General features: G+C 44.4%; 1 protein-coding gene across 2 annotated transcripts in view; it reads right to left on the bottom strand.

The window, feature by feature from the left end:
* cdc27 (cell division cycle 27) overlaps window positions 1-20,416 on the bottom strand; it is a 104,652-nt gene that overhangs the window by 7,718 nt on the left and 76,518 nt on the right. For both annotated transcript variants that reach the window (XM_059638691.1, XM_059638692.1), the window contains 4 exons: window positions 12,907-13,024; window positions 3,693-3,821; window positions 3,526-3,600; window positions 1,817-1,997 (listed from right to left, as the gene is read on the bottom strand). In XM_059638691.1, the coding sequence (XP_059494674.1) occupies window positions 1,817-1,997; window positions 3,526-3,600; window positions 3,693-3,821; window positions 12,907-13,024 (503 nt within the window). The remainder of the gene's footprint in view (window positions 1-1,816; window positions 1,998-3,525; window positions 3,601-3,692; window positions 3,822-12,906; window positions 13,025-20,416) is intronic.

Genomic DNA, 20,416 nt, shown 5'->3' with positions numbered 1-20,416 from the left:
AGTGCCAGAGGACTGGCGGATAGCAAATGCTGTCCTTGTGTTCAAGAAGGGGAGTAAAGACAACCCTGGTAATTATAGACCAGTGAGCCTTACTTCAGTTGTGGGTAAAGTGTTGGAAAGGATTATAAGAGATAGGCTTTATAATCATCTATAAAGGAATAACTTGATTAGGGATAGTCAACACGGTTTTGAGAAGGGTAGGTCATGCCTCACAAACTTTACTGAGTTCTTTGAGAAGGTGACCAAACAGTTGGGAGAGGGTAAAGCGGTTGATGTGGTGTATATGGATTTCAATAAAGCATGTGATATGGTTCCCCACAGTAGGCTATTGCGTAAACTACGGAGTCATGGGATTGAGGGTGGTTTAGCAGTTTGGATCAGAAATTGGCTAGCTGGAAGAAAAGAAAGGGTGGTGATTGATGGAAAATGTTCATCCTGGAATTCAGTTACTAGTTGTGTACCGCAAGGATCTGCTGTTTGTCATTTTTATAAACAACCTGAATGAGGGCGTAGAAGGATGGGTTAGTAAATTTGCGGATGACGCTAAAGTCAGCAGAACGTACAACATAACAGCACAGTACAGGCCCCTCAGCCCTCGATGTTGTGCTGACCTGTCCTACCAATCTGAAGTCCATCTAACCTACACTATTCTATTCTATTTGAGTAGAGTTGTGGATAGTGCGGAAGAATGTTGCAGGTTACAGAGGGACATAGGTAAGCTGCAGAGCTGGACTGAAAGGTGGCAAATACCGTTTAATGTGGAGAAGTGTGAGGTGATTCACTTGAGGAGGAGTAACAGGAATACAGAGTACTGGGCTAATGGTAAGAATCTTGGTAGTGAGGGTGAGCAGAGGGATCTCAGTGTCCACTTGCATAGATCCCTGAAAGTTGCCACCCAGGTTGATAGGGTTGTTAAGAAGGCGTACAGTATGTTAGCCTTTATTGGTAGAGGGATTGAGTTTTGAAGCCATGAGGTTATGTTGCAGCTGTACAAAAATCTGGAGCGGCCGCACTTCTACTGCATACAGTACTGGTCACTGCATTATAGGAAGGATGTGGAATCATTGGAAAAGGGTGCAGAGGAGATTTACCAGGATGTTGCCTGGCATGGAGGGAAGGTCTTATGAGGAAAGACTGAGGGACTTGAGGCTGTTTTCGTTAGAGAAAAAGGTTAAGAGGTGACCTAATGGAGACATACAAGATGATCAGAGGATTAGACAGGGTGGACAGCGAGAGCCTTTTTCCTCGGATGGTGATGGCTAGCACGAGGGGACATAGCTTTAAATTGAGGAGTGATAGATATAGGACAGATGTCAGAGGTAGGTTCTTTATTCAGAGTAGTAAGGGTGTAGAATGCCCTGCCTGCAACAGGAGTAGACTCGCCAACTTTAAGGGCATTTAAATGGTCATTGGATAAACATATGAATGCTAATGGAATAGTGTTGGTTACATGGGCTTCGGATTGGTTTCACAGGTCGGCACAACGAGGGCCAAAGGGCCGGAACTGCACTGTATTGTTTGAAAGAAACAGAATGAGAATTCGTCACATGTTTGAAATAATGTACTTCTATTACTCATCATTTGCCTCTTCAGTTGACTTGAGCACTTAGGGCAATGGATGGTTTTGAATTAAGTCTGGGGTGGTTACAAACACAACAACAGGGGTTACAAACACAACAGGTGACAGGCCATCCTACTTTAGCTTCAAGAAAATAATCAGAATGAGAATAAAACACTCCAAACTTACCAAACCTACCTTATGCTAACTTTACAAAAAGGCAATCTCATTAAATTGGGAGAATGCTTTAATACCAACCTGTATCATATTGGTACCCCTCACTAAGCTGCCCATCATTTGTCACAGGCTCCTCATCATCTGGTAAGTAGCGCTTGTCAATAGCCTCTTTGATCTGGTTGTTGGCTCCCTTAGGGTCAAGATCCATGGCCCAGGAGAAGTTCATCAAAGCCAAGTGCGTCTGCCCTAACTTCTTGTAGACCTAAAGGCAATGAAGTCTCAATGTTGGAAAACTGTGATAGGAGATAAGTTTCTGAACACAATACTAGCCACCTTTCAACCTTCAATGATTTATGTATACAGATACCAAGGTCAAAACACTGAGGTGATACATTTTGGCAGAAAGGAAGAGGAAAGGCAATACAGACTTAATGGTACAATTCTAAATGTGGCACAGGAACAAGGAACCAGAGGGTTGTGCGTGCATCAATATTGGACAGAGACAGGTCATATTGAGGTAGTTAGAAAAGCACATAATTTGCAACATTAAATCCAAAAGCAGACAAGTCATGCTGAACCCTTAAAATGCTCTGATTAGGCTCCAGCTATAGATTTGCATCCAATTATAATCACCACATTTGTAGAATACAAAAGACCATTTCCAGGTTAGGGACTTAATTTACAAGGCTACAGGAGTTATACAGAAGCAGTCCAAATCAAAGTTGGGCCAAGAAAACCCTTCTTCTTATTTGATGATACGTGGATGATGAAAGATATATTCAAAATTTTGGGCAAGAGATGCAGAGGAAATGTAAGGAAGGCCTTTTTCCTATCCAGTGAATGGTAATGATTTGGAACACACTGTCCACAAGAATGGTGGGAGGAGAAACAGCAATTTCAAAATGAAATTAGATAAATGTTGGAAAAAGAGAGTGTAGGTATATACGTAAGTGGAGTGCAACAGACTGGACTGCTCTTAGAAACAGCAAACACAGACTGGATGGCTTCCTATCCTAGGTTGTGCTATTCCATGATTCTCCATCTTTTGCAGTGAGAATTACCCCACCAGCTTCTGCCTGCAATGGAAGTACCACATTGGGCCATGGTTCGTTAGTGTCCAAATGCGCCATTGTTAGCAGCTTGGAGCTTATAGGTAATACGTACCCAGAAATGTTCTTTAACATGCCTGAGAATTCTTATCTTCAAGATATCAGTTGTACAAGATACATGAACTTATCCACTGACTGTCTTGATCAGGAAACATAGGAAATAAAAATAAAACTGACTGTATTTCTATACAGTTTCTCCATTTAACATTTTTTCACACTCACCAATTCTGTTCAAGACCTTTGAAAATTTCAAGGGCTGGTCAGTGTCAGACAGACCATTTGAAGGTGGGACCCATTAACGTCAGATATCACATCAAGTGTATTAAATAAAATCATCCAATTCCTGAGGAACTATTAAACTCTCTCAACCCCCCTACTACATTTCCCACATCCCAAAGTACATAACCATTTGGCTGGGCTGACAGCACCAGTCACCACATGCACTACAAGAGACCTATTTGAATGGAAATACAGCTCTATATTTTGAGGAGCCCCGAGTAAGAACTTTCTTTTGAAATTGAGAAACTCCCAAAGAAGGGGCAATCTGATTGAGACTGCAACTGCTTGGAAAAATCTAGCCTTCTGTTTCAGACAATATTCAACGACAGCAGGGAAGAGGGGAGAAGAAAGTGAGCACATGCGCTTCTGAAAAATTTGCAGGTCAAGAGTCATCTCTCTTACCTTTCCTATTAGGAAGTAAACAAGTGACTCTTTGGGGACAATTTGTTTCAGTTCCTCAAGCTCCTGTAAAGCTGCCTGATGAAAGAGAAACATCATGAGATGCTGAAGCCAAGACAAGCCAAAACAATGCAGAGTGCCTCAAACAAAAATCAACACAGAAAACTTACTTTGTATTTTTCATTTGCAAACAAAATGGAGGCTCTGTGGAATTTGCATAGAGGATTTTTTGGATCTATACTAATGGCTTTATTTAGTGTTTCAAGTGCACACTCGGACTTCTTTAGTGCATGCTGGACCTGTAAAAAACAAACACAAAAGAAAACCCCATTAAGTTGAGATAAAATCACAAAAAAACGTAACAGAGGATTCCTAGACAACACTTGGAGGATATCATACAACAACAGGACATGAATGTTAAAAACCGACCTGTTTGCCTGTCAAGAGTAAACAACCCATTAAGAATGCATTAAGAACAGAGAGATCTCTGATGTCATTCGGTATTCTTCCTTCAATCATACCCAAACTGATCATTCTCCTCATTTGCTATTAGCATATTCCCTGCACATACTAGCATGTTCACTTATATACATTAGTTCTGAATCTTAGTTCAGTGGCTGTGGTGTTTTGAGAGATGTACCACATGAATACAAGTTCCTCCTTTATGAGCAGCGGCGACACAGAACTTGTATTGTAAATCAATTTTCGAACTTGATTGCACTCAACAGATACCAACCTTGACTAAGCGTCCATCTGATCCAACTGCATCATAAAATTTACTGCTGGTCAATGTCAGAAATCCATGGAGGTCAGTTCAGGTCCCAGAGGCGAAGAAAGATTCTCCTCATATACAAGGTCAAATTTCTGAAATTTCCATTTTAAAAGTTCATCCTCAATTTTATGATAGCTTTGTTGCTTTTATATTGCCACTTTTTTTGCATTTACCCTGCCAGAATATATAATAATCCCCTAGGATTAGAGAGTTAACGCAAAAATAAGTGACTGCATAATAAAATATTATGCTTCTTTGCTCCCAGCTAGGCTTAGGTTACCTGGAGTCCCTATGACAGTTTTAGTAGCCAAGCCTGACAAAATGTACATTTCTGTGCCATTTCATTCATAAATAGTGTCAAAGCAGAGCCTAACCTTGTTCTTATCATATGCCTGAAAACACCCTTTCAGCAGGGACTACAAGATAAGCAGAATTTGGAATTCAAGAAAATTGATCAGCCTCTCCAGTTACTGAGGAAACTCATATTCAATGAGCTCCACAGGGAGATTAATTAGTGTTTCTACATGGGCCTTGAAAGTGTTATCACATGGTCTAAAACAATACTTTCTGTCATAAAGCAAAGTGTTAGATCCATCAGTGTTGAGGTGGAGAGACCAAAGTGGTTTCGCTGCAGCAGCCATTCACAGGAGAACATGATTTACAGTCAGGAGGCCCAGCCCATTCCTATGGCACTGAAAGCAGCAAAAATCAAATCCAGGATATATAGTGTGCTTCCCTCCTCTTATTATTTTCCACATGCTCTGTGTAGCACAGTGGTGATGCGGACAAGGAATGGAGGGAGGAGGTAGGAAAGGGTGGGGTGGAAGAAAGACGGCAACAACAATGACCAGTAAGGTCAGTAATGGTGACATAAAAAGCAAGCTTTTCTGAAAGCCCATCTGGTTCACTACAGGCCCTGAGGAAAGTAAATTTGAAGTCCTAAGCTGATCTAGCCTATAACACTCCTGATCCACATGGTAAATCAATTTTCGAACTTGATTGCACTCAACAGATACCAACCTTGACTAAGCGTCCATCTGATCCAACTGCATCATAAAATTTACTCTGTGACTGCATAATAAAATATTATGCTTCTGACTCTGCTCTCTAAAATGGTCAAGCATGCCAGTTTTATCACAATAGAAAAGTGAAGAATGAAACTAGATGACCTACCCAGGTCCAAACTTGGCATTGGAAATGACAATGAAACAACCAGTCCCGTCAATTCTGCAAAGGCCTCCTTGCTAACATTTTTGGAAATATGCAAAAACAGGGGTGAGTTGTCCCATAAACTTGTCAAGCATCAACCTGACGTAGTCTCACTCAATGAATCAACATCCTTTACTCAATTCCTATTCCCCGACACACTACTTTGTGAGCCAGACATACCCACCAAAAGTCACGACACAGTGGTATACAATTAGGATGGAGTTGCCCTCAGACCCCAATATCGATTTTATATCCATGAATCAAATGTGACCAAGGAAATCTCTCACTGATAGGCCCTACTTCATCACTTCAACTGCTGAGTCAGTGCTCCACCATGTTGAATACCACTTGGAAGAATCACACCGGGTAGCAAGAGCACAAGATATACAAAAAACCCACCTTAGAACTGACAGCCAGACTGCTCAGGAATCATGAAAGCACACAAACCAGCAGCCACACAAAAAACAACAACTGACAAGGGTTAAAGACCCAATAGATACCATGGACGGGACGAATGTAGTTTACAAGATACCATGCGGAGACTGCAAAAAACACTGGGTGGGACAAACAGGCAGACAACTAGCGATCAGCATCCCTGAACATCAACTAGCATCTAAACGACACAACCAGATGGTCTTGGTTTCAATACAAAGATGAGAAAGACCACACTACTTTTAATGGACAAGCCAAACAGAGGACAGCCAGGGAGGCTTGGCGTTCATCCGCGGGTCCTATCAAATACATTGAATTAGACCCGAAATACAGACCATTACAATGCACAGTCGGAACCGGCACCTACCGGAAGCAGCAAAAAATCAGACCTTATAAATTCAAACTGGCACAGGGCAACAGCGCTTCACAGGAGGCTCCACAGCACTGAGGATGTCACCTAGTAAGGGGACAAAACATCTGCTATCAAACCTCCCAGCTCAGCGAATACACCAACATCTACAAGATATACTCCTAGGCAGGAATACCAATGTTTAACACCATGCCTGGCTCAGCAGTAAGATTACTGACTGAGCTGACAGGTCCTGAAAGACACAGCTGTTAGATTGGGCCTACAAATCACTAAAAACCAAAAGTGACCTCATCTTCACCAATCTACCTGTTAAAGACATCTTTCCATGACAGTATGATAGAAATGACGGCCACACAGTCCTTGTAGAGACCAAGTCTTTGTTTTCTCCACAGTGCCACACACACAATCACTGCTCAAAACAAGCATATAATTATGAGGCACCATCAGCACATGAAGTCTATTCAAGCATGGTCGATGACCTCAAGATCCTGCATATCTCCTCTCTAACATTACTGTGAAGCCAGGGAACAAAATGGTGGCAGAAAACTTTAACAAACGAAATGGAGCAGCTCCACAAATTTTTCACCTCAAAGTCAGTGCAAAAGGTAGGACGGAATTATTTGCAAAGCCAGAATTACCAAGTGAGCAATCAAAATCTTACAGGAAGAATAGTATTAAGCAGGTTCAGAAGAGATTCGGCAGGATGTTGCCTGGTATGGAGGGTTTTGAGTTATTAAAGAAAGGCTGGATAGGTTTGGGTATTTTTCACTGGAGCATAGGAGATTGAGACAACCTTATAGAAGTTAATAAAATAATGAGGGGTATAGAGAGAGTTAATGGTAGTCGTCTTTTCCCTAAGGGTTAGTGTCAGTAGTCTTTTCTCTACAATGGGGGGTGACATTTTAAAGGTGAGAGGAGAAAAATTAAAATAAACATGAGGGGCAATTTTCTTTCTTTTTACACAGACGGTGGTTTGCGTGTGTAATGAACTTCCTCAGGAAGTGGTGAATGTGGGGACAAGTACAATGTTTAAAAGACATTTAGACAAGTACATAAATAGGAAAGGTTTTAAGGGGTATAGGTCAGGAGCAGGCAGGTGGGACAAGTTAGTTTGGGATTACCTTTGGCATGGACTCCTTGGACTGAAGGTTATGTTTCTGTGCTGTATGTCTTTATAACTCTGCTTGAGGTCTCCACCATGCCCATCTTCAGACAATTAGATTGACTCCATTCCACTAGAAATGACTGAGGCAATGGATATATCAGATGCTGAGAGGATCCCTACAGAATTTCCTGGCTATGGTATTAAACAGGTATGCTCCAAAACGAGATGCATCCTTGGATATGCTGTTGCATCAACTTGTTAGACAGGTACAGCAATGAAACTAGTGCATGGGTAATGTAAGGTGTCATTAAAGATGCCGTCAAGTGAGATCAACACAGCATCAACCTGCTCAGGCAATTCCACCAGGCCCTTATTTTGAAGGGACCAATAACCTGAATTAGCAACAAAAATCTTTCCAAGTTTTACAATTTAGAACCAATTTTCACCTTTCCCTTCTGAACCCTTTCTCTGTCCATAGGTCCTTCCATTGCTCCCTGCGACGAGGGAAGATCAGCTTTGTTTTCCCTTTTAGGAAATAGCCCAATTAAAAGTTAAGTAATGACCAAACAACAAACAATGCCCACCAGGGCAGTGTGAAAAGACCTAAATAAATGAAAAAACAAAAAACAGGGGAAAACAGAGGTGCTCACAAAATCTAAATAGTGTCCCAGGGTGAAATAATGCACTTCACAAGAGGAAAGTGGGCACCTTCAACAGAAAGGCATCAAGGAATCAATTGGAATCCAAACAGGACTCAGAGCAGGTGAGAGATATACCAAAAAGGAGGATGGTTATGGATGCTGCAGAGTGGTCATTACTGGACATTACTGCAGAGTTCCTCGGGAAAGTTTCCTAGGTCCAACCAACGTTAGCAGCTTCAATGTCCTGTCTGCCATTACAGGAGCAGAATGTTTACTTGTGACTGTACAATTTTCAGCTCCATTCACAACATCCCAGAAACTGAAGTAATAATAGCACTTAGCAGCCAAAATCTGAAGATAAGTGACATCTGTGCCACACAAATGCTGGAAAATGACCTTGTCCAACAAGAGAAAATGCATCCATGCCCCTTTAATGTTAAGCAGCATTATGAATACTAAATGCCTTCACTATCAATGTCTTTGTGGTTACCACTGATCAGAAAGTGACAAGTACAGCCACATAAATACTGAGAGAAGAACCTGTCAGAGGCCATGAATTTTGTTGCAACAACTCTCTACAAACAGTCCACTGTATACAAGACAGAAGTCAGGATATACAGACTGGACTTGTTTGCAGCAAATTATATACAAGATTCACTGCAGCAAACTTTGATTGACAGCACCCATCAAACCAAAAGCATAGAAACACTACCATCTGCAAGTTCTATAAGCATCCTCACTTATACCAGCTGCGTTCCCACTCTCAGATATTCCCACCCCCTCAGTTCTCAAAGAGTTCACAAGTTTCAAACTTGGAATTGGGGTCACATAGCAAAAATTGTTTGGGGAACACTCATTACACCACAACCTGTAGCAGTTTGAGATGATAGTTCACCGCCACCTTTTCATCAGCAATTAGAGATGCCTTCCGCTTTGAGCATTGACAAAGGATTATTCCATTCAGGACATTCCTGGTCCACTCCCCAATCAATCATCCCTTCCTAACAACACCTTTCAGTGCAAATGCCAGTCTTTTCACCTCATTTCTTTTCACTATCCAAAGCCCCAAAGTCTTTCAAGTGAAAGAGCATTCACATGTGCTCCTTTCAAGGTAAGATACTTCAATCAGAAATACCTCCATTCAGTTCCCAGACAGGGCCTTTTGGCCTTCCTGGGATAACAAGACGTAGAGCTGGATGAACACAGCAGCATCATGGAGCAGGAAGGCTGATGTTTTGGGCCTACATCTTTCTTCAGAAATGGGGGAGGGGAAGGGGGTTCTGAAATAAATAGGGAGAGAGGGAGAGGCGGATAGGAGATGGATAGAGGAGAGGATAGGTGGAGAGGAGACAGACAGGTCAAAGAGGCGGAGATGGAGCCAGTAAAAGGGGAGCATAGGTGGGGAGGAGATAGGTCAGTCCAGACAGGGGGCAGGATGAGGTTAGTAAGTAGGAAATGGGGGTGCAGCTTGAGGTGGGAGGAGGGGATAGGTGAAAGGAAGAACAGGTTAAGGAGGTGGGGACGAGCTGGGCTGGTTTTGGGATGTGCTAGGGGGAGGAGAAATTTTGAAGTTTGTGAAATCCACATTGATACCATTAGGCTACAGGGTTCTCAAGCGGAATATGAGTTGCTGTTCCTGCAACCTTCGGGTGGCATTGTTGTCACACTGCAGGAGCCCCAGGATGGACATGTCACCTGAGAAATGCGAGGGGGAGTTGAAATGGTTTGCAACCGGGAGGTGCAGTTGTTTAGAGCAAACCGAGCACAGGTCTTCTGCAAAGCAGTCCCCAAGCCTCCGCTTGGTTTCCCTGATGTAGAGGAGGCCACAACAGGTAGAGTGGATGCAGTAAACCACATTGGCGGATGTGCAGGTGAACATCTTGAGATGGAAAGTCTCCTTGGGGCCTGGGATGGGGGGGGTCAGGTGAAGCACTTCCTGCGGTTGCAGCAAAAAGTGCTGGGTGTGGTGGGGCTGGAGAGGAGTGTGGAACCAACAAGGGAGTCACAGAGAGAGTGGTCCCTCCGGAAAGTAGATAAGGGTGGGAAGGGAAAAATGTCTTTGGTGGTGGGGTCAGATTGCACATGGAAGTGTCGGAGGATGGCGCATTGGATCCGGAGGGTGGTGGGGTGGGGTGGTACGTGAGGACAAGGGGGATTCTGTTTTGGTTTTTATTGCAGGAAGGGGGTGTGAGGGATGAATTGCAGGAAATATGGTTGAGGGTGTCCTCGACCACTGGGGGAGGGTGGGAGGGGGGGTGGTGGAGTTGCGGTTCTTGAAAAACGAGGTACATCTCAGATGCCGGGAGTGGAAAGCCTCATCCCAGGAGCAGATGCAGCAGAGGCAAAGGAAATGGGAATAGGGGATCGCATTTTTGCAAGAAGGTAGGTGGGAGGTGGTGTATTCTAGGTAGCTGTGGGAGTCAGTGGGCTTGAAATTGATAATCGGTTTCTAGGTGGTTGCTCCAGATGGAGACAGAGGGGTCCAGGAAGGAGAGAGAGAGGTATTAGGGGTGGTCCAGGTGAACTTAAGGTTGGGGTGGAAGGTGTTGGTGAAGTGGATGAACTGTTCAAGCTCCTTGTGGGAGCATGAGGCAGCACCAGTACAGTCATCGACGTAATGGAGGAAGAGGTGGGGTGTAGGGCCAGTGTAGGTACAGAAGAGGGATTGTTCCATGTAACCTCCAAAGAGGCAGGCATAGCTTAGACCCAAGTGGGTACCCATGGCCGCCCCCCTTGTCTGTAGGAAGTGGGAGGTATGGAAAGAAGTTGAGGGTAAGGACGAGTTTGGCCAAGTGGATGAGGGTGTCAGTGGAGGGAGACTGGTTGGGCCTGCGGGACAGGAAGAAGCTTTCTGTTAAATGCAACTTTCATTGTCTATTTGGTACCAATTCAAATATTTGTTTGTGGTCTTCCAGGGCTCTAATGAAGCACAACGCAAGCTCGAGGAACAGCACCTCATCTTTCAATGCAGCACATTACAACTGTCTGGACTCAATATGGAGTTCAATAATGTTATACACAAAATGGCTGCAAAAGGTGTTTATTATTAATTTTGAGGCTTTTTTAAAATCCAAAGAATCATTTGGTAGGACAGAACTTCAATATTGCTGCAAAAGAGATACATTACAGAAATGAAATATGAGGCTGGATGAATACAGCAGGCCCAGCAGCATCTCAGGAGCACAAAAGCTGACGTTTCGGGCCTAGACCCTTCATCAGAGAGGGGGACGGGGTGAGGGTTCTGGAATAAATAGGGAGAGAGGGGGAGGCGGACCGAAGATGGAGAGAAAAGAAGATAGGTGGAGAGGAGAGTATAGGTGGGGAGGCAGGGAGGATACAGGTCAGTCCAGGGAAGACGGACAGGTCAAGGAGGTGGGATGAGGTTAGTAGGTAGGAGATGGAGGTGCGGCCTGGGGTGGGAGGAAGGGATGGGTGAGAGGAAGAACAGGTTAGGGAGGCAGAGACAGGCTGGACTGGTTTGGGATGCAGTGGGTGGGGGGGGGGGGGGTTGGGGAAGAGCTGGGCTGGTTGTGTGGTGCAGTGCGGGGGGGGGGGGGGGCGCGGCGGGAGAGGGGACGAATTGGGCTGGTTTTGGGATGCGGTGGGGGAAGGGGAGATTTTGAAGCTGTGAAGTCCACATTGATACCATTGGGCTGCAGGGTTCCCAGTGGAATATGAGTTGCTGTTCCTGCAACCTTCGGGTGGCATCATTGTGGCACTGCAGGAGGCCCATGATGGACATGTCATCTAAAGAATGGGAGGGGGGAGTGGAAATGGTTTGCGACTGGGAGGTGCAGTTGTTTATTGCGAACCGAGCGGAGGTGTTCCTGCTCGGCCATTTAACCACATTACAGAAATGTCTTTTTTATTATTCAGAGCAAACATATGAATGCTGAATTTCAGGAAATGATGATGGGATAGTGTCAGGGAATGGGATTAGATTAGTTCACAGGTTGGCGCAAGATCAAGGGCTGAAGGGCCTGTTCTGTGCTGTATTGTTCTATGCTCTATGTTCTAAATAGTCCTGATTGGTTGGCAAGTTGACTTTGATTGAACATGGTGTTATCAGGCAGAAAGCACAAGAGAACGACAGGTACATTGCCTCCTGTAGATTACCCAGCATCAGAAAAATAAGTTTCTTTCATTTGCAGAGAACAGCCCCTGCAAATGAATGAACAACAAGTTTAAATAAGTCATGTCACAAGCATGACTAATTATTTTACGCTGGTTTTTAGTGTACACTGAGGATTGTTTAATACATACCCCTATTGCAGATGCATATCCAATGTCTTGTTTTGGGTTTTGAAAGCATGAGCAGGTTGAACAGTCTGCCTATTATGAGCAGCTGGACCAACAGGTTTGATTTGATCTGGCACTGGGTGTGCAGCTTATACCCCTGGCACCACACTGCAATTAAAACTGATATACAACTATGCAGTAGACATAGACATGGATGCCTTTTTGCAGTGCCAACAGCATCCTATCATGTGAAAGATAGTTTACAGCTACCGTGAATGCACAGCAGCAAAAGGACTTGCTTAAGTGTGTTACTCAAAATTTTAAAAAAAGGTACTAATGGTTTTCCAAGTTAACTACTTTGTCCAAGCATCTTCCAGCTCTCAAAGTGAACGCTTTTGGCTGATTTGCAAGTTGAGTAATTCACAGCAAATCTCGTGAGGATAGCCATAGTCCTGCAGGACAGCTATGCATTCTTGAAGCATGAAATTGGCATTCCAGTCTACATCCAGATGATCACAAGAGAAAACGCCTTGCCAATCATCTTTCTTTTTAAAAGAAATATTCAATTTCTGCTCTACCAAGTGAATGCTTTGGTCTTCATTTCTTGGTTACTTACCACACCAATGTGACACAGCAATACCGAACTTTGGGGATTGATGTTAAGAGCCTTTCGGAAATGAATTTCTGCCAGGTTGAACTTCTCTTGCTTATAGTAGATCATCCCCAGACCATACCTGCAGAAGACAGAAGATTACACAGGGCTCAATCTATAACAGAGACTTGGACAGTAATTTAGAAGTTAGTTACTTGCTCATCTCAACTTGAAAAGTTACTCTTAAAAATACTGGATAATAAAGTGTGAATCTGGATGAACACAGCAGGCCAAGCAGCATCTCAGGAGCACAAAAGCTGACGTTTTGGGCCTAGACCCTTCATCAGAGAGGGGGATGGGGTGAGGGTTCTGGAATAAATAGGGACAGAGGGGGAGGCAGACCGAAGATGGAGAGAAAAGAAGGGTGGAGAGGAGAGTATAGGTGGGGAGGTGACAGGTCAGGGAGGTGGGATGAGGTTAGTAGGTAGGAGATGGAGGTGCGGCTTGGGGTGGGAGGAAGGGATGGGTGAGAGGAAGAACAGGTTAGGGAGGCAGAGACAGGCCGGACTGGTTGTGTGGTGCAGTGAGGGGAGGGGACGAACTGGGCTGGTTTTGGGATGCGGTGGGGGAAGGGGAGATTTTGAAGCTGGTGAAGTCCACATTGATACCATTGGGCTGCAGGGTTCCCAAGCGGAATATGAGTTACTGTTCCTGCAACCTTCGGGTGGCATCATTGTGGCACTGCAGGAGGCCCATGATGGACATGTCATCTAAAGAATCTAAAAAATAATCCTCTACATTGGAGAAATCAAGCGGAGGCTTGGGGACCGCTTTGCAGAACACCTCCGCTCGGTTCGCAATAAACAACTGCACCTCCCAGTCGCAAACCATTTCCGCTCCCCCTCCCATTCTTTAGATGACATGTCCATCATGGGCCTCCTGCAGTGCCACAATGATGCCACCCGAAGGTTGCAGGAATAGCAACTCATATTCCGCTTGGGAACCCTGCAGCCCAATGGTATCAATGTGGACTTCACCAGCTTCAAAATCTCCCCTTCCCCCACCGCATCCCAAAACCAGCCCAGTTCGTCCCCTCCCCCCACTGCATCCCAAAACCAGTCCAGCCTGTCTCTGCCTCCCTAACCTGTTCTTCCTCTCACCCATCCCTTCCTCCCACCCCAAGCCGCACCTCCATCTCCTACCTACTAACCTCATCCCACCTCCTTGACCTGTCCGTCTTCCCTGGACTGACCTATCCCCTCCCCACCTATACTCTCCTCTCCACCTATCTTCTTTTCTCTCCATCTTCGGTCTGCCTCCCCCTCTCTCCCTATTTATTCCAGAACCCTCACCCCATCCCCCTCTCTGATGAAGGGTCTAGGCCCGAAACGTCAGCTTTTGTGCTCCTGAGATGCTGCTGGGCCTGCTGTGTTCATCCAGATTCACACTTTATTGTCTTGGATTCTCCAGCATCTGCAGTTCCCATTATCTCCTAAAAATACTGGTTTATTTACATGGCTGAAATGTGAAAATCAACCAAAATCTAGCTGCAGAGATAGTAGGAACTGCCAATGCTGCAGAATCTGAGACAACAAGGCGTAGAGGTGGATGAACACAGCAGGCCAAGCAGCAGCACAGCTGACATTTTGGGTCTAGACCCGAAACACCAGCTTTCCTGCTCCTCTGATGCTGCTTGGACTGCTGTGTTCATCCACCTCTACACCTTGTTGTCTCAAAATCTAGCTACACCAACTTTTGCCAAGCAAGCAATTTTTAAACTTCCTCCCACTGTTTGCAATGGCTGATACAATTCTTGACAAATTCGATGGCAAGTGAGCTTTAAAATAATGCAACAAAATTAAAGGCAGGGATATGGCAAGTGGAAGAAAAGGTGCCCAAGCTCTCTGGCCCAGAAGAATGTTCCATGTCTTCAAGAAACTGACTCTGAGACACTTCAAATAAGAAATACCACACTTCACAACAGGGCGCAATCTAGGCAGATTTAGTATCGAGTTGAAGAAAATTTTTTAGAAGCTTTTTCGTTTATGAATTAAACCTGATTAATTTCCTAATCTTTAGCTACTGCAATTTCTAGAAGATGCTTGCGAATGTGACAACCTGGAAGCAGTAGAATAATAGAATCTCCAACTAGAAAGAAGTCAGTAGGATCTGCAGTTGTTTTTAAGAATGATTCAAAAAGAACCTTTAAGATACGCCACCAATTGAAAAGGGATGAACTGCAGTCTTCCTAAGGAATACTGATCCATGGGACCCGGCAACCTCTGGCCCGGAGGTAATGTCAACAAGAAGGAAGTTAAGGTGGTGTGTTATTGGCAGACATAAATGGAAATCTACAAGCAAAAGTGCATAGACAGTCTAGAGAGTAAACAGAGACAAAGAGGATCACAATTCTTAGGAAAAGTAAATCTCTCAGGAAGTGGTGAGATATTGTGCTTCAGATTTGCTCTGTGACTTGGATTTAAAAAAGGTCAAAAGCCTGGAAAACTGAGTGATTAATTCAGAGATAGTAAGAATTGCCTATGTTGGAGTCAGAGAAAACAGTGTGGAGCTGGAGGAACACAGCAGGCCAGGCAGCATCAGAGGAGCAGGAAAGTAGGCATTTCAGGTCGGGACCCTTCTTCAGAAATGGGGGAGGGGAAGGGAGCTCGGATATCAAGTGATGGAGGAGGGCTGAGGCTGCAGAAAGTAGGTGGAATGGTGATAAGTGAGTGCAGGTAGGGGATTGGTCAATGAGGTGGGAGAGAAGATGGACAGGTTGTGTCAGGTCAAGGAGTTGGGGATGAAAGGGATGGTTGGTCACGTGATGAGGCCAGGGTGGGAGGCGCAAGATTTTGAAACTAGTGAATTCCATGTTTAGGCCACTGGGCTGTAGACTCTCGAGGCGGAATGTGAGGTGCTGCTCCTCCAGTTTGTAGGTGGCGTCATTGTGACACTGGACGGACCTGTCACCCAGGGAGTGGGACAACGAGTTGAAATGGTTCATGACCAGAAGGTGCTGTCATTTGTCACGAACAGCATAGATGCTCTACAAAACCGTCCGAGTCTCTGCTTGGTCTCATTGAGGTAGAGGAGGCCACATCAAGAGCAGCAATTGCAACAGACCACATTGACTGACGTGCAGGTGAACTTCTGTCTGATGTGAAAGGCTTGTTTGATTCCCTGGATGGAGGGGAGGGGGGAGGTGTAGCACTTCCTGTTGTTGCAGAGAAAGATGCCAGGGCGGTGGGGTAAGTGGGGAGTGTGGAGTGGACAAGGGAATCACAGACAGTGGTCCCTATGAAAGGAAGATAGGGGTGGGGAGGGAAATATCTTTGGTTGTGGGGTTGGATTGTACGTGGCGGAGAATGAAAGATACATTGGGTTCAGAGGTTAGTGGGGTGATGTGAAAACAAAGGGGATTCCGTCTTTGTTTTTGTTGGGGGGAGGGACGAGAGGGCAGAGGTGTAGGAAACGCAGGAGATGTAGTCGAGAGCATTTTCCACACCAAGGGGGGAGGGGAGTTGCGGCCCTTGAAATAAGAGAACATCTGGGGTGTTGGGGAGCGAAATGCCCCATCTTGGGAGCAGATCCAGTGGAGGTGAATGAGGGGGCTTTCCCAGTTGACGAACAGTGAGGTGGGATTTGATCGACTGGTCAGCTGTAGAACTCTAGAAAGTTCACCAAGATTTTTGGGGCCCACGGATGGCATCTTGCCATTGAGGATCATTCAATGGCACTTGAAATTGAAGGCTATTGTCAGATAGTGGTCTTGACCTACTCTGAATGAATTAAAAAATATATATATATCTTGGAACTGGGAAGGTATGTAATATCACGCTCGGGTGAGAGTGATGTGGATGTTTGCAGTTATGCAGATCATAAATTTGTTGTTTTGACTGTTACAAGTGAAATTTCCAAGATTTTTGTTGGTGAGTTGGGGAATTTCTTCAAACACGTCCTTGTCTATGACTGCATGGCAGTTTAGAAATTCTTTCAAGTGTTCTCTCCATTGAACCTCATGTTTTTTCTGTTGGTGAAATGTGTTCCCTCCCTACTCCACACCAGTGAGGTTGTTGGATATATATATTGCCGTGGTGGCACTGAAGACCACCTGGATGTAGTGCCTGTAAGGAATTGCAACTCCTTTGTCCACGACATTCCTCCTATCATGTGGTGACCAGTAACACACACAGTATCCAGCTATGATGAAACCAAAGTTCTGTATAGCTCCACCAGTGCCTCTCTCCTCTTTAATCTCTGCCTCAACTAATAAAGATATGCCTTCTTTTTTCTGCCCTGCTGCCTTAAGAAATCTATGGGCAAGCACCCAAGACCCTTCAGTTTTTGTGAGGGTTCCTAGAGTCTCATCATTCATTGGAGTACCCCTTTGTCTTCTTCCCCCTTCCAAAGTGCATTACCTCATATGAATGAGGATTAAATTCCATCTTCCGTTGTTCAGTGATTGGTCCATCTAACCAATGCACATACAACTGTAAGCCAAAACATTCCTCCTCACTGACAGCCACTTAGCCGATCTTTATGTAATCTGTAATCTTATCACCTCCATTGCCACAATCTCACCTATTTATAGGTATCACTAACAACAACAAAAATAAATCCAGCACTGATTCCTGTGGTACACCACTCTACATCAGACTTAAGTCACACAAACAGCCTCCGTCACTACCCTCTGTCTCCTGCCACTATGTCAATATTGGATCTATCTTGACAAGTTATGCTGGCTCCTACCAGCCTTTCACTTCTTTATCAGTCTCCGACATAGAACCTGGGCAAAGGCCTTGCTGAAAGCCATATCACCTGTATCAACTGCACTACCCTCATCAACACAGCCAAGGTCAACTCCTTGTCCTAAATCGCACCCAGTTCCGTTCAAATATCGATTTCATCCTGGCCAAACAACTTATTTTTAAAACAGTTATCCTTGTTCTTAACTCCTTCCTTTACCTACATTCCTTCAGTCCTATAATCTTCCAAGACAGCTGCACATTTCAAATTCTGACCTATTCAGCATCCTGTACATAGGCAAAGATTAAAATTACAGGATTTCCAGAAACTTGGCCCACTTGAAATTCAGTAAACAGCACGCAAGATTTCTCGGATGAAATGAAAATAAAAGGAAACCAAATGAAATAGCAGCAGCAAAAGCATAAGGTTAGATGTGATCTTGGCTTAACAAGCTGACAGAGGACTGGATTAAAAGAAGGGGTCTGATCCACATCATCCATGCAAACAAAGGCATTGTGAGATGAGATGCGTCAACCATGATTTCTAAACCAGAGGGATCACTGCACTGAATTGCATTAGCTTCCAAGATAGAGTCCACAAGATCCAAGACATAGCAACAGAAGTAAGCTATTTGGCCCATCAAGATAATTCTACTACCCAATTATATGTTTCTCAACCTCATTCTCCTGCCTTCTCCCTGTAACGCTTTAGCCCCTCACAGATTGAGAACCTATCTAAAGTACACTCAATGACTTGGCCTTTACAGCCCTGTGGCAATAACTTCTACAGATTAACCATCCTCTGGCTGAAGACATTGCTCCTCATTTCAGTTCCAAAAGGTCGTCCCTTCACTGAAGCTGTGCACTCTGATTCTCATCTCTCCAGCTTCTGGAAACATCTTTTCCATGTCCACGCAATCCAGACCTCTCAGTATTTGTAATTTTCAATGAGATCCCCTTTCATCCTTCTAAATGCCATCGAGTAAAGGCCTAGAGTCTTCAACCAGTCCTCATATGACAAGCCCACTCTCTTTATCTGTCCAAATACTTCTGCCACTTCAACATTATCTTTGTCCTTCGGCATCCTCTGCAAATTTAACAACAATGCTCTCAGTTCCTTCGTCCCAAGCATTAAAGGAATAACGTGAATAGTTGTGGTTCCAAATCTATCCTGTGCTACTCAATGAGTCACTGGCAGCCATCCTGAAAATGGTGTTTTTATCCCCACTCTGCCTTCTGCCAGTCAGCCAATCCTCTAACTAAGCCAGTATTGTGCCCTTAGCACTCATCTTATTTCACAGTCACCTGTGGGGCACCTTATCAAAGGCTCCTCTTTGTCCAACTTGCTCATTACCTCTTCAAAGAAGTTTAACAGATTTGTCAGGCATGGCCTCCCCTTAATGAAGCTGTGCTGACTTAGCACTCTTCGACCATGCTCTTCACGAATTGGCCTTAATAAAAGGACTCTAACCACCAAGATCAGGTAATCAGCCTACAGTTTCTGCTCTCTGCTTCTCTCCCTTCCTAAACAGGGATGTTACATGAGCCATTTTCCAGTCCTCTGGCACCAGCCCTGACAAATCACTTCCAATGCCTGTTCAATCTCTTCAGCTATCACCTTCCCAACTCTGGGGTGCAGTCCATCTGGTTAGGATAACTTCTTCACCTTCAGACTTTTCAGCTTCCCTCGCATATTCTCCTTAGTGATGGCCACAATGTTCACCTCTACGTCCTGATTCCCTAAATCTGGTGTCTTCCACTATAAAGCATCAATTCAGTTTGTCTGCCATTTGTTCCACATTACCACTTCTCCACCCTCATTTTCCAGCAATACAATGTCCACTCCTGCCTCTTTCTTCCTTCTAGCTATTGAAAAAATGTCTTGCAATCTTCGTAATAATAGCCAGCTTACTCTCAGTCAATCTTCTCATCTATTATTGCTTTTTGGGTTATCCTCTGATGCTTTTTAAAAGCCTTCCCAATCCTCTGGCTTCCCACTAAACATCATCATATTGTATGCTGAGAGATAACGGGAACCACAGATGTTGGAGAATCCGAGATAATAAACTGTAGAGCTGGATGAACACAGCAGGCCAAGCAGCATCTGAGGAGTACAAAAGCTGACATTTCGGGCCGAGACCCTTGTATTTTTCTTCTTCCTTGGGAACAATCTCTGTTGTGCCTCCCAAATTATCCCCAGAAAATCCTGCAATTGCTGCTCCACAATCTTCTCCCTCTTCAATCAACTATGGACAGCACTTCCCTCGTGTCTTTGTACTTAGTATTACAATTGAGTGAAGCTATCACGCCCAATTCCAGCTTCTTCCACTAAGTATTATAGAATTCACTCTGCCCCTAGGGGTTCCTGCATCTTAAGCACCTCAATAAGTACACAGCACCAAATCCAGAATTGCCTGCTCCCTCGTGTGCTCTACCACAAGTTGCTCCAAATAAAACAGTGCGTTGGCATTCCATTAACTTCTTTTCTTGAAATCTGCTACTGATTAGATTTTCCCAGTCCACCCACATAATCAAAATCCACCATGAAAACTATAACAGAAATGACATATAACGCAGGCACTATCTCCTGATTTATTTTCTTTCCCACATCCTAACCACGAGGCCTTGCACAACTCCCATCAGGGTAGTCTCTCCTTTGCAGTTCCTCAAATCAACCCACCCAAATTCTACTCTATCACTTCTTACTGTCATTTCTTACCAAGAAGACAACCCAGCCTCCTCTGCTCATCACTTGTCCTTTTGATGTGTATTCTTGAATATTTAGTTCC

Source organism: Stegostoma tigrinum, chromosome 31 (genome assembly GCF_030684315.1).
Source record: "Stegostoma tigrinum isolate sSteTig4 chromosome 31, sSteTig4.hap1, whole genome shotgun sequence".
Lineage (NCBI taxonomy): Eukaryota > Metazoa > Chordata > Chondrichthyes > Orectolobiformes > Stegostomatidae > Stegostoma > Stegostoma tigrinum.
The sequence above is the reverse complement of the archived record's forward strand: the minus strand, read 5'-3'. Positions and strand labels throughout refer to the sequence as shown.